This window comes from Epinephelus moara, chromosome 20 (genome assembly GCF_006386435.1).
Source record: "Epinephelus moara isolate mb chromosome 20, YSFRI_EMoa_1.0, whole genome shotgun sequence".
Lineage (NCBI taxonomy): Eukaryota > Metazoa > Chordata > Actinopteri > Perciformes > Serranidae > Epinephelus > Epinephelus moara.
In genome coordinates this window covers 32,116,871-32,131,678 of record NC_065525.1, presented here as the reverse complement: position 1 = coordinate 32,131,678, position 14,808 = coordinate 32,116,871, and the positions used below count along the sequence as shown (strand labels likewise).

General features: G+C 40.8%; 1 protein-coding gene across 1 annotated transcript in view; it reads left to right on the top strand.

Annotated features, from left to right (window-relative positions):
* The window catches only part of nell2a (neural EGFL like 2a), a 126,088-nt gene that overhangs the window by 72,817 nt on the left and 38,463 nt on the right, over positions 1 to 14,808 (top strand). Inside the window, exons 14-15 of the mRNA XM_050074007.1 lie at positions 8,935 to 9,057; positions 12,406 to 12,501. Coding sequence (XP_049929964.1) covers positions 8,935 to 9,057; positions 12,406 to 12,501 — 219 coding nt within the window. The remainder of the gene's footprint in view (positions 1 to 8,934; positions 9,058 to 12,405; positions 12,502 to 14,808) is intronic.

The window sequence follows — 14,808 nt, the reverse complement described above, 5'->3', positions numbered from 1 at the left end:
CAGTGTCGCATGAGAACCAGTCTGCCTTGTAAAGAGGATTAAGTTGACTGTAGTTCATTTCATGGCTCAGTGTTTATGTGCAGAGTAGTGGATTAAAGGACTGATCCACAGATTTAAGCCTGGACGAAACAGCATGGAGCCCTGGTTATATTTCTCCTCAGCTTGTCAGGGGGTCAGCGAGCTCAGACAGAAGTCTGTATTTTACATGAAGACCACCTGCAGCGGAGGAGGTCACAGGTTCAGATCCCAGCTGGTGGTAGACTTGAACACGTGGACTTTATGTACTTGTTTAAATGAAATATGTGCAAGTGAATGTCCTGACGTGGCCTGGGCTCCACATCCAGTGGAGCCTTTAGCAAAAGAAACATCCCCCAACTTTCTTTGCCCCTTTCTTTGACTAGCACTTTATCCTTGATCTTGAAGGTCAAGATTCCTCCTCTTTCTTCCCCTCTACACTTCGTCTTTTCCCCAAAGTGCCCGAGGTGCTCCTCGCTCTGTGAGATTAGCTAATCCATGAAAGGTAGCGGATTGGTTGTGCTCTCCCTTTGAATGTTATTAAAGGAGGCTGTCCTGAGGTGTGCGTATGTGCTAGGTGCACATGTGCATGCGTGCGCTTGTGCCCGAGGTGTGTATGCAGGGTGTGTGTCCTTGTTCTAATCCTGTGATAACCAGACCTGGGCCCCTGAGGCAGAAGAGACGGAGGGAGGGCTGGGCCAGGAAGGGGATGAAAGGATGGACAGGGGCCAAAGGTGGAGCAGGGGGTTTGACAACAACAGAGATCAGAAAAGAAGACTTTCAGCCTGACGACTCAAAGGGTATGGCATGAGGGGGAGGATTCGGATAAACAGAGTTTTTGCCTCTTTTTTTCATGACATCTAAGTATTCTGCTCGAATAACAGCATCGCATGGGCAGATGGACTCACAAGACTTTAATTGCTGCTTATTGGGATGCGGTGGTGCTAAGTATTTGGCATTTTAAAGGGAGTTTTCTTGTAAACAAGCAAAAGTCATGCTGACTTTTAGTGGCTCTCAATAAAACACATTGTATGTATTCTTGAGGTCTAATTAATGTGCCAAAATAATTTTCTTATGCATAAAACATTTGCAAAGCCATTTAGAGAAAGAAATACTGTGTTTATCTATTTTTGCCAGCTTGTAGTGTTCTTCTTACGCGCCTTTGTTGGAACCATACACGGTATAAAATAATGGGCGTAGCCATAGTGACGTCACCATTGGTTTGTGGACCCCCATTTTGAGACCTTGAGTTTAGCATTCGGCCATCTTGGATTTTTGGAGCGAGAGGTGACCAATTTTGGATGAGACGGTGACACTAACAAACTACTAGCTTGCTTAGCATGATGCAATTACAGCAATGGTTAACTGTGATGATGCTAATGCTAATTTTCGCTAGTAAAAATTAGGCTCAGGCCAATATGGATGTACTTACTGGAAAAACTGAATATTCAATTCCTTAGAGGTTGTTTTTTAATACAACCAAGCACTTAACAAGACTTTTTTGTGCGACCAAAATGTTACAAATAACATTCATGAACTGAAAACGCACTGAAATAGCAACAGCTACAGCTCTACCTAACCAACGCTGTCGCCATGGTAGGTATTTGTCAACGGATGGTACCCACTTGTCACTCAAAGCGGCTACGCCCTTCATGAAGCATAACTTTTAAGCCTTAGCGGTATTTTAAATGAGTGAGTTAAGCCCAGTTCAGACCAATGATTTGCGACAAGACAAAACCGTTTTAGAACGTTGCAGAAAAAAGTTGCAACAGTGTGAACTGGTCGTCTGAGCTCGACTCAAGCCAGTTAATGGTGTCACCTGAAGTGAAGTCTGCTGGTTAAGTTGAAATGACTGCAGATCCGTGTTGGTTTGCTGCAGCAGGTGCTTCGTCCCCACAGAGCCCTCTTTTCCGTCCTCACGGTGTGCCAATGTTGGACAGTGGGTAGCTGCTGCTGCTCACTGTATGTGCTCATACCCCCACACACACCTATTCTCACTGACTGATAAATTGGTGCTGGTTTTTAATATTATTGTGGTATATTTATTATGAATACACTCCTTCTGATGCTCTTTTGTTTATGTTTTTGCCGTTTCATTACTACTACAAATGCAACTGTAGCCAGTATCTCACTATCACTATCCTCACTCATATTTTAAGAAGCTACAAATTATATTCAACCATAAATTAAGCCTGAAAAGCTGCAAATAGAGTGGATGTAAAGAGAGTTGTTGCATAGAGATGATACACCATCTCATCCGGTTGCATTGGTGTGAACCGTCAGGTTTTTAGAATGTTGCAGAACGGCGCATTGCAAGTAGTTGCCTGTTTCAACCTGACTCGTTGCAAATCTTTGGTTTGAACTGGGCTTTATGTAACAATTCACCCCCCATACAGTCTTCATGACGGGGGAAATTAGCTTTCAAGACCAAAACCGATTATAGTACCAGGCTGTAAACACGTTTATGTCTGCTGTAAAGTTGTGAAGACTGACTCGCTCTTGGAGACAGCCTCAAGTGGCCATTTAAATAATTGCAGTTTTTTGCACTAAACGTTGGCTTCAGTTTTCAGCTGCAGAGGTTGACGTTTGGCAAGTGTCGATTGAATAGTGTGAAAATAATTACATGCACGGCCATGTGTCAGTCTTTTTGTGGTTTTGTGTATTTTTTCCTCTTTGTCGCCCTTGCAGACAAGTTTTTCCCCAACACACGTATCATAAGTTTGTCGTACTTTCAGTCCAGTAATTGTGAAGTTGCAGTCGAGGCTCCAGTGTTTTCAGGAAAGCAGCCCAGCCAGGTCAGACCTCGGTGAGGCTGGTGTTGTTTTGGCAGAAGGTGGAGGGAGCCAAGCAGGAGGAGAAACGGCCAGCTCGAAAGAGAGAGAGAGATCCCTGGTGACAGGCTGTACATAATTGATTGTTTATCTGTCTGCAGCCTGAGCAGCAGCAGTCAGTGAGGAAATACCTACACACACACACACACACACACACGCACATTTAGGGGATTTAGTTGGTGATTAAATTTAGAGTGCAGTAGTGTAATAAGCCTAAATATCCTAAATAACCAATAGACAAGTAACCAATACTAAACTCAAGGGTCATGGTGATAACACACACACACACACACACACACACACATACAGAGCACCTGGTGGCTCTGCTGCCCTGTCTGTTCAGACTGACGGCTGGCTGTTCCCTCTGGCAGATGTGACCTTGTGAAAAAATAAAAAAAAACTCCACCTTATTCTCTTTCCTCTCCCCTGTGCTCCTATTACTGTTTTTATATGCCTATGAGCAGACTTTAATTCTGCCCAACAGCAGGTGAGCGTGTGTGTATGTGTGAGATGCAGCTACAAGAGCAGCAGCAGCAGGCCCTCCTAAGTGCCCTTCAATCCATCTCACACACACATGCACACATACATCATACCCTCGATGGAGGAGCTCATCACAATGTCACTTTCAATTTGGATGAGCCCACGGTCTGTTCAGGAGATATAATGGATTGGATGATGGCAGGGAAATGGATGATGCAGCTCAGGTCTCCTGCAACAAGCGTTCACATTTCTGATCCTCTCACTCTTCAGGTGCCATCTTTCAGTCCTCCAGCCTCACTGTCTTTCACAATTGCACGCATTTAAAAAGTCCCAAGTTGTGGGGAAAATAGCTATAAGTTGGTACTAGGCACACATTATTGTATCACTGCGGCTGGGGAAGGCTCCTGAGATCTGCTAATGCCTGAACGAAATGTGCATGAGCAAACAGCTAAGAGAAATGAATGTATTTCCGTCTCCTGCCAGGCACAGCGTGGCCCAGAATTCCACTAAAATAACGAGAGGCAGTCCAAACTGTTGCCCTCAGATTAGCAGCAAAGTCTTTGTGTTCGTGTTTTCGGGGAGTCTTAACCTTTTCTAAGAGATTTAGTTGACTGCGTGTCCTTTCAGCCGCCTTTGAAAGTTCTCTCTGCACTGTAAACACATGATAATACAAAATGAAAAAAAGTTGTCTGGCTAAATTACTAAATGTTTTCCAAGTACTCGTAGGAGAGAGAGCTCTCTTGCCAAAAGACTTTTCATGACTGTTTTATTTTTTTTATTTTTATTTTGCATCCTTTCGGGTCCTGACGGGATGCAGAGCTGTTAAATAAAGACGAGAAGATTTCAGAAGGTTAAAACAAGTCCATAAAGTTTTGTGCACTTCAGCTGAAGTGGTGCTCGGTAAGCAAGTACTTATCAGAAGGCAATATTTATGTGAATCTCCAGAATACAATAGACAAGTATTCTTTGGTGTGTCTCAGAGGGATAAAGATCTGCCTTTGTGTTCAGGGGCAGACGAAGGGCGTACATTTAAGTGCCTGTTCATACAGCAGGGGAGAGGGCTTAAATGATGTACAGTTCTATAACTTAAGCTTAAACTTCAGATGAGATTTTCAGTTGCTTCTGCAGTTCGAGTATCTCGGGTGTAGCAGGGGTTTGAAATAAAAAACATAGGAGACATTTCACCATGTAAACAAACAGGGAGGCACCAGAGAGTAAGGCCAGAGGGGTTCAATAAGTCAGCACAGTGTGATGGACTCCGGTTTAAAGAGGGTAAACATTAGTCGGTAGTGCAAATGGTTTGTTTGCAACTTTGAAACACAGCAGTGGAGTCAGTGCGGCTGGTAGTAACAGAAAAATGGGAAGTTATTCAGAAAGAGTTAGCTGTGGAGTCGGGTGTAACACAGGCTATAAACCACTGACATCATGCACCTTTACAGCAGCTAAACATAATGTTATTTTAAATCAGCAAAACATTCCAGATCCAGCAGCCTCCGCAGAAATCAAATCACATTTATCTGACCTCACGGCTTCTTGATAATAAAATCTGAAGCAGAAACACGGGGTCTGATCTGATCGTAAAAAAAGAAAGAAAAATTCTCCCCTGCAGCTTCAAATTGGCTGCAGCATTCAAGATTTTTAAAGAGGCCTCTTAATAAATTCAGTTCCCTTCTGTAAAAGATTCGACAATTAAATGTGAGAGTCCTTATCAGCCATTATATTTCTGTCTTATAAAGGTGTGGGCTCTATTATGACAAGAAGACCACTTTAAAAATTAAGTTTTATCCACCATTAGTAACCTACAGCCTTAATGTTCTACTCTTCATTATTTGGGCTGCGTTATCCACCCTGCAGGATATTATGGTGACAAAATAAAGACACTAAACAATTCAGTTTGTGTGTTAGAGACACACATTAGTCTGTGGTGAAACATTAACATGTATTGTGATGACTTTATAATCCCTCATTCTGTATAATCCTTTATTGTGCCTGTATGAGTTCATAGTAGATAATATCTCGATTTATGTTGCCATTAATGTATTTAAAATCATTTTTACACACGCATAACATCACAAAAGTGATATTTAAATTTGATTTCTTTAGTAACTCATGTGTCTCTGTCACTTAATGTTGATTTTATTGAACTTAATCGCACTTTTCTCCCATTTTGCTCAAGCTACAGCAGTTTGAACTTGTTTCCTGCTGTACTCTCTGCTGACTTTGACACATTTTTTCATGTGGTATCATAACAATATTTGTACTTGGATTGTTTGATTTGTAGGCAGTAAGTTTCAAATCTTTGCATTCAAGTCCAAAGTGAAGTCCCAATTCAAGACAGACAAGTCCCAAGTCAGGTATCGAGTCCTAAACTGTGAGTGAAAGGTCTTGGAGAAGTCATAATGTGCTCTTTAATGAATGTAATGCCATTTTAACAAGTAATACTATATTAAATTTACAAAAATCATGAATGCTTTTAATTTAAAAATCTTTTATCTGTAGAGCAAGGTTGAAAGTTGTGTCTCCCGCATATTTCGCATATTGTAAATTTTTTTTATTTTTTATTTTTTGCTGACCACTGCATAATAATAATAATAATCTTTATTACGGACTCAAATGGTCCACACACACATACACACAACCATTACATACATTTAAAATACATCATTTTAAAAATGAAAATAATATAAAAATGTATACTTTCATATAAGTAATTGATCACTGTTTGTTCAAAAAGAGGTGCAAGCTATCATGCCAATGCTTTCAAAGCCTGGATGTGAACCGATAGCCCATCATAGGGCAGGTTAAGGCCATAATAATGCTATTTTCTGACAAATCCAGTCAACACATAAAATTAAACATTAACTTTAGTAACAGTGCCTGACACGTTGGTACATTAGAGGACACAAATAACTGGCTGGCACTGTGCCACCTAGGAACATGGAGCAACAGCCTCATGGCATCATTATATGCCACTCTAAGCCTCTGCATACTTTTCACTTTGTAAGAGGACCAGAGATGAGCTGTATACAGCGGGGTGACATAAGCCCTGAACAGAACACATTTAACATCTGCAGAACATATAGAAAATTTCCTCAACAACGTATTGGCCTGTGCATATATTTTACAGCATTGACGATGGATGTCACTGTCATCCATAAGATCATCTGAGAAGACATGTCCAAGATATTTCAATTCCTTCGACATGTCTAAGGATCCATCTGAAAAAATAGTTTCTATAAATGATTTTTGGTATCATTTTTCCCAGCTGGTGCTCAGTAACCTAACATCAGTTCTTCATGGTTCTCTCCTGCAATTTAATTGGATGCTGCCGGATTGGTTTGAACAAAGTGGATGTGAAAATGAAGTGTCAGCAAGCTGGGAATGAAAAGCAACATTAGTTGATTCAGGAAATGACTTGATTTGTGTCACACTTTTTAGACAATATACTTTTTAATCTTGCAAGTTTTTTTTCATTTTGTCAAGTCTAAAGTCATAGAATTTGTAACTCAAGTCTGACTCGAGTCCTCACCTCTGCCATTTTGTGACCTTTACATTAGTAGTTGGTTTTAGTCCGCTCTGTCTCATTCTAATTTATTTCCTGACATGATCAGAAAAGTAAAATATGGATATGTCTGTGTTTTCGCATCTCCTCTCACGTGACCTCCCTCCAGCCAGTCATCCTTGGTGTAGGCCAGGGGTAGTCAACCTGTGGCTCTGGAGCCACATGCAGCTCTTTAGCCCTTCTCCTGTGGTTCCCTATAGCTTTGACAAAAAATTATATGGAAATAAAAAAATGTTATTTTTTTAACATTTTAATTTTAATTTAACCATGTTGTAAGTCTTAAGACATTCTTGCATTCTCCAACTGTAAAAATGTGAAGCCTATATACATTTCAACAACTAAAATGTATGAAATACATCTACTGCCTGCCGAACCTTGATAGTGGTGGCTAGTTTTGAGTCCTGCTAGCTGATCAGCTCTGGATGCCAGATCCAAAAAAGTAAAAGTCTCAGTTTAAGATAGAGAATTTAGCTGTGCATGGACAGATTTGTTTGCTTTCACTGCCAGCTCTGCAAAGTTAAAGTACCAAATAATCATAAATAGTGTAATGAATGCTTATTTAGGCTATTGCTATGGGCTAATTTAGACTTAATAGGCTGTTACCTTCATTATAAGGCTTTAATATGTTTTGAAGCTCCACACATTTTTTTTTTTATAATTATTTTTGGTCAGAAATGGCTCTTTTGATAGTAAAGGTCGCTGGCCCCTGGTGTAGGCTATAGTGAACATGACTCATGAGTACGTTCTGGAGCTTAAAATTTCTCCCTAAGGTATGCTGTTTTGAATGCACCAGTGAGCCCAAGTATTTATTTAATTATAGCTTATCTTATGGCCTTTACTGTTACCATGTGGAATACGAACAGACTTCCAATCGTGCTTCCTTGTAATTTAATTTTGTAATAGTATTCTATAAAGACTGATGGACTAATGGACTCATACCCTCTTAGCATCATAGCTACTTCAGCTCGCTTTAAAAGAAAACATGATGTGAATATATCTGTAGGCATGTCAAAAAGTTGTTAAATATGTGTTTCACATTTACACCTATTTGTTCTGGTGGTTATGACTCGTGCTAGATGACTTTCCTAGAAGTATGATCGCTTTAAACCTCCGGTAACATAGTTTAACATTTCCCATCTGGCATCGCTCTCTGTATGGTAGATTACTGGTTACCTCCGGGCCCTCATTACATTTTTTTTTTTGCCACGTCAGTCTCCTCTCCAGATAGAGGGGAAGAGAGTTGTTTGCCAGTTAGAGACAGTATGTTGTCATGGGCTGTAGCCATTAGTCAAGCTTGTCAGTTGGATATTCATAACAAACCATATCACTAACTCCACAGCGGCAGCAGTGATGAGAGCTCGGGAGTCGCAGTCCTAAGGGGACGTTTTCTTAATGCTTGTGTGAAACTTACAGAAAACATTTCCCTTGGTTCTTAACGGCCAATTGTGCCGTTTTACAACGCTCTAACTAAAGGCCAGTGGCTCATAAACAGGAAATACAACACCACATTAATGTATACATGTGTGTGCAAATGAGTGAGCTCATTTTCAGTAGTGATAAAACTCAGATTCATCTTTGAGATTGTTCCATCCCCCCATATTGTGCCAAAAAACAACAACAAATTACAGCAAAACATCTGAAACAATTTTTTGTGACAGATCACGGTGGGAGATAGAGAAATGGCTCGTCCTCCAGTCGGCTGTTTGTCACTGATGTCTTATTACCAGACTCACAGCTGTCTAACTATCAAGTCATTTAATCCAAGACTGAGTCACAAATCGCTTTTTCTTAATGGAAAGTAAAACAAATTACCAGCTGGGTGCGATCATTCCTCATTTTTACAAGGAAAATAAACATTCAGTTTTCTTTAATCAAGTGTTATTTTCTTGATAGTGGTCATGTGCAGATGTGAATGTAATGAGTTTTTGAACTGTGGATGCAACTACAGTGGAAACAAGTTTCACTGCCACATTGTTCCAAATGTATGTGACAATAGAGAGCTTGTTTTCGTTGATGTCTGTTGTGTGTGTGTTTTTTTTTCCTCAGAGCATGACGAGTGCCTCAGCGGGCTCCACAACTGCGATGAAAACGCCCTGTGTTTTAACATGGTCGGAGGCCACAGCTGCTCCTGTAAGCCGGGCTATACTGGCAACGGGACGGTCTGCAAAGGTAAGCAACACCATGTCAGTTATGTTATTGTATCAAGTACATATAAGTGCCCAATGCATGTGGACTAAAAATACCAGAAACGAACAATCTTTTTTACATTTCATTTACAAATCTTTCCAAATAAAATCTGCAACAACAAAAGTTCCTTTCCAGAAACACAGCCTTTAGCATTTACAATCAAACATCCAGAAGAACGTATCAATCCTGGCATTCATGTAGATGCGATTCGACACGCACCACTCACCCAAACACTGTTAATACCAAGCACACCCCCCATGGCAACAGCACTGGCCAATGGCAGTGACCACCTAGAAAATGCACCATGCCACACCACTAAAACTGCTCAGGAATGGCACAAGGGAGCAAAAAGCTGAAGACGTCAACCTGGCCTCTAAACTCCCCAGATCCCAATCTGATCGAGCATCTGTGGGACCTGCCAGTACCCCACCTCACAAGTGACAAGTCTCAAAGGATCTGCTGCCAACGCCCTGGTGCCAGACACCACAGGACACCCCCCAGAGGTCCTGTGTTCATGTCTTGACATATTACAGCCAAGTCCGGTCCAAAGAGGCCCCACTGTGGATCAGTGGTACCTCTGGGGTATCAGCACCTCCCACGGATGCTGGATCAGATTGCTGTCTGGGGAATTTGGATGCCAGGTTGGCGCCTTGAGCCATTTACCCTGATGGGGGGGGCTGCTGCCATCAGAGAGGGTCTTTCCCATGAGAGGCGATACGTGGTCTGCAGCTGTGTTTGGCTGGGTGGTGCATGTCAAGTGGCATTTACATGAATGCCAGGACCAAAAGTTTCCCAGCAGAACACTGCATTGTAACAAGATGATCAGTGTTATTCACTTCACCAGCCAGTGGTTTTAATGTTTTGGCTGGTCGGTTGTTTTTCATAAGGCAATGTGTGTGTAATATGGGTTTCATACCCAACACCAACAGACCACCTTCACTTTTACAATACGTACAATTTGCATTGAGCACAATGGCTGTATACAAAGATGGACAACACGTCTCCCACTGTACAAAAATGAAGCCAAAATATCCTGCTGCCATCTTTTGTCCTGTTGAAGTCATTTGGAGTCAGAGTTTGCACACTAGTGATTGGGAAGTGGAGCCTCAGTAACAAGTTCAAGCTACCCACGCTCCAGGCTTTGAAGCCAATTTTCATAGTGGCCAAACAGTGACATTACATCTTCTGAGTCCATCACATAATTCCACGTGGCCCAAAAAAACTTTTTCACATAGACTTACATTGAGAAAGAGATGTCTGTAAATCAGCGGATATGACCCCCTGAGACATGACTAATGATTTACCATTTGGATTTGATCCATTTGGTTTGATATGATTTTAAAAGTCCAAAAGAGTTGCAGGATTAAATCATTTTATCACCATTCAAGTTAGCAGAGAGCTAGACCGGAAATAAGCCACTTGGCCAATGGAAGTCTCTAGTGTGCTTGCTGTTTGGGCCCAACTATGCGGAAAATCCAGGTAATTTTACACCTGAGAAGTTTTTGACTTCACGTGCCACTAAGCAGCTTTTATAGGAATGAACGGGGCCCAGCCTCAAATGCTGTATCCATTTCTCCTTATACATCCATCTTTATATACAGTCTGTGGTTGAGCATCATGTTTATTACACTGTAATCTGTTTTGAAAAAATAGAAGATAAATTAATAACATAAAATACTCAGGGTGTCCAGGCAGAGTCACAAATCAAGTTCCAAAGCTTATAATCCTCTGGCCTTTACAGTACAGCTGATGTGTGGAGGTTCCCAGCCGCATATCACCTACATATAAACCGCATTATGGTGTTGAAAAACCCTCTGTGATGTGACCCAGGTTTAATAAGTGCGTCTGTGTGTGTGTGTGCCCTATGTAAGTCCATACTAATCCTTTGATTAGGCACTGATTATATACTGTACATACACATCAGTTTACTCATTATGGAAAGCACCACACACAAGGGTATTGTTTCAGCAAAAGCCATGGTATAGCAATGTAACATGACGTCAAGGACCCTCTATGATATTGCAGACTGTTTAAACAGACATACAGCTATCTGTAATATTCACAATATTTAATGTTCAGAATTAATAAGAGACTTATTTTTTAGAGAGCAGAAAAAACGCATTTCATTGTATCTATTTTAAGCGCATAATTCAGCACCATGGACAGAGAGCAGAGGTCTAATTATCATTCGTCATTTGTGAAAACTTAACAGAAAATAAAGGAATGAATTGACTTAGATGTTAATTTGTAATAGGCAACCAAGGGGTGTTTAAAACACAGCTAAACAAAAGGAAGAGATTAGGGATTTCAGTCTAACATGTTTGAATTCATTCGTTACTGGAAAAAACACCCACAATCATGGACATTATTTGTACAGGCTGGGGGGCACTTAAATAAGACAGCTTGGCAAAATGCCCTCATACTGTAACACACTGTGTTAAATCACAGAGGATGATGATAAGTTTAGCTATGTGATACTGTATCAGGTTTTCACGAACGCACACACATGCAACCACTCAAAATGTGCAATAATAACTGGCTGTGTATCTTTATCTACCCAGGGAGGCTTTGCTCAGCTCAAACGATCCATTTTAAGGCAATACAAGTGAAATTAGTTTCTTATTTTTGGTTATTTATTCATTTTTAAAAACAGATTCCAAACTATGGCAGCTGAGAGACGCAAATGGCGCCTACACACCCTGCGAAAACAGTTTTATAATAATAAATTCTCTGGCTCATAATTTAATAAAGCCCAAGGTGATGTGAAATTGCTTCTTTTTCCCAGTCAACAGGTCAGAGCCTAAAATTATTTAGTTCTCTATGTCATAAGATCCAAAGAGGTGAATTAAAGTCAGAATATCTCAGCCTTTTTTTGCTTCAATTTCTGTTTGTATGCGTCCCCCAACCCTGTGGAAGTCCATACTAATGTGTTGTAGTGGCCCTTTAACAGAATATGAGGCATTGTGTGGTGCTCTTTGTACTGAACGGAGCCTCTTTTGTTTTTCTTACTCTTTATTCCGAGGAAGCGGGGTATAATTTGTGTATATATTTCATTTGTTTCCATTGCATTCTGTCAACTTCAATGACTTCTCTGTGTTTTGGGGACACATTAACTAACAGTCTACCCATGGATAATGAACATTTTTGAATTAACCTTGGTGGGATGCATTAATCACTGGAAATAATATCGTGAGAGCCCCGTAATGAATCACATCACCAAATTAGCTCATATTCTGTATGCAAATACATATGCTGCTGCTGGTCTAATTACATAGTTAATGCTCGTTAATCTTTGTGAGTAATGGCTCTTCTCCTCTGGTCTACCTCTAGCTATGTGTGACGGATTGTGCCAGAACGGGGGAACCTGCGTTTCACCTAACAACTGCGTTTGCCAGCAAGGATTTACTGGAAAGAGATGCGAGACAGGTAAGAGTTCATTTCAGTTCCACTCCTACATTTCTGTCTTCAAAAATAGCTCGAGGAAGACTTTTGACTGAATGCGCATGAAGGGACGATAAGCAGAAAGAAGAGGTGACGTAAAGTGAGGGGGTGTTTTATTTTCCTGAGATCTAACAGGAAAAAGGACAGAAAGGAAACAGGAGGGGAGATTACCGTAGAAAGCTACTTAAGATCAAAGTTGTTGCTTTAGTTATCTTGGCATATCTGGGCTCTTGTTTAAAAAGGCAGCGATAATTCTTACTTTGTGGTGCTGTCTTCGCTTTGACCCCGACAAAACAGCTGATCTGTAAACGCTGCGATGTTTCCAGTGCTATATTTCACTGTGTGTGTGTGTGTGTGTGTGTGTGTGTGTGTTTGTGTGTGTCCGTGGGTGCGTCTGACTGTGTGGGTCTGCGCTCCATGGTGAATAATGAGCTTGTACCTCTTCCAATGGCCCGATGAAGGATTTGAACTGCAGTTGCAGCAGTATGGGAATTACCCCGTATCACAGCCCGTATTAATCAGCGTGGCATTCCTCCTCATAGGCTCCATGCCACATCCAAATTACAACCGCACAAACTCCTGATGCACAATATCCGATAGGGCACGATAGCTTAACCGAGTATTAAGTCAGCCTGTGTTTATAGCAAAGACCATATCACCGCTTGCTCTCATGCATGGAAATATGTCAAACACGACGTTGCGATAAGACTCAGGGCTTTGGATTCTATTCAGTGTGTTTTCCCCCTGCAGTGCTGGTGATTTAAGGTAACCAAGAAAGACTGTAATCCTGGCTGTTGACGCACCGTGTGTCTAATCTATAGCAGCGACACCTTTCTCATAACCCGTTTCAACCTTTTCTTGGAGTGTCCTTGAGGAGACAAGCGGCCGGGCTAATAGAAAGTCAAGTCATGACAGGTTTCTCACTCAGTGTGTGTGCGCTTTTTTTTTGTTTGAGTGAAGCAAACTGAGTCTCTCTGCTTGCTCATTGGTTCAGGTATTGATTGCACATAAAGGACCTTTTTTTTTTTACGAGGCGTCCTTTTTACTGCCTGTCTTAAAGTAAATGAATTTCCTCATGGTGCTGCTATGAGATGCTGAGGCAAGGGGAGTGTGTGTGTGTGTGTGTGTGTGTGTGTGTGTGTGTGTGGAGATACCAAGAATGTGTTAACACACCTAACCATAATGACTTATCCTCCCCATTTTGCAGCAGAGAGGGTTCTGAGGACCTCGTCCCTTAGTAATGGCACGGTCCAGGCAATCACACATTTCATTACCTTCTATAGTGTTTTAGATCCCCGCCTCTCTCTCTTTGTCTCCCTCTTTCACTCTACTTTCTTTTGTGAGTGTCCTGCGTCTCATAACACATCCACAGAATAGTCCTTCAAAGGAGAAATCTTACAAAATGCACGCTGGCTTTGTCCAAGGTGATTCTATTCATCAGTCGCTATCTCAAAAGCTCTACAAATGAGTAAGTTTTGTAGCAAACATGTCTTTGTTGTAGAGTAAGCTTTTAATTTTTTTTTTTCACACTTCTATTTTCATCAGATCAATCATATCAAGGTTAGGTTTGAGGTAGGTTTTTGTTCTTAAATAATGGATATCTCTGTCCACAAAAAAAAGGGAACAAATTCCCTAGAAAGTCAAAGCACATTGCTTCGTTAAAGCGCTGGATTCAAAAAGCTTTTTATTAAAGTGTCTACTCGGAAAACAAAGAACGGGACCAACACGTGTCGATTGCAAGCCCGTCTTCCTCAGGGTCAATCTGACACACAGACGAGTCAATTAAGAAGAGATTTCAGTTGTAGCTACACATGGGAATAGTCACAAGGACACAAATGCGTTTTTTGTGGACACTGATTGCCTATCCATCCATCAGGGCATCAGCATTTCTGTCAGATCTAAAAAGTTTTTAAATCTATTTGATATCTTTAATTAAAATTCCCCCCCCAAAAGGAAATGGTAATGGTATCTAGTCATGCAAATTCTTTTGGTTTTATTTGTCCAGGTTTTTTAAGATATCCATCTTTGAGATTTCTGCCTTCACCCCAGTTTAATACAGGTTAATTTAACTTTATTTATGGTGCTCAAAGCATTGAAAAAATCCATTTAAACCTGCACCACTCACTTGTATATACAAATGTACTCTACATTCATGGGCAATCATACAGCTTGAATATTCAGAGAAGCAGAAATAGTCCAACAATGCAGTAAATCCTTGAAAACATTGTTTCCAAATTCACTGCAAAGGTAGAATGTTAAAAAAATAGTCAATTTCATGATGCCATGAATATG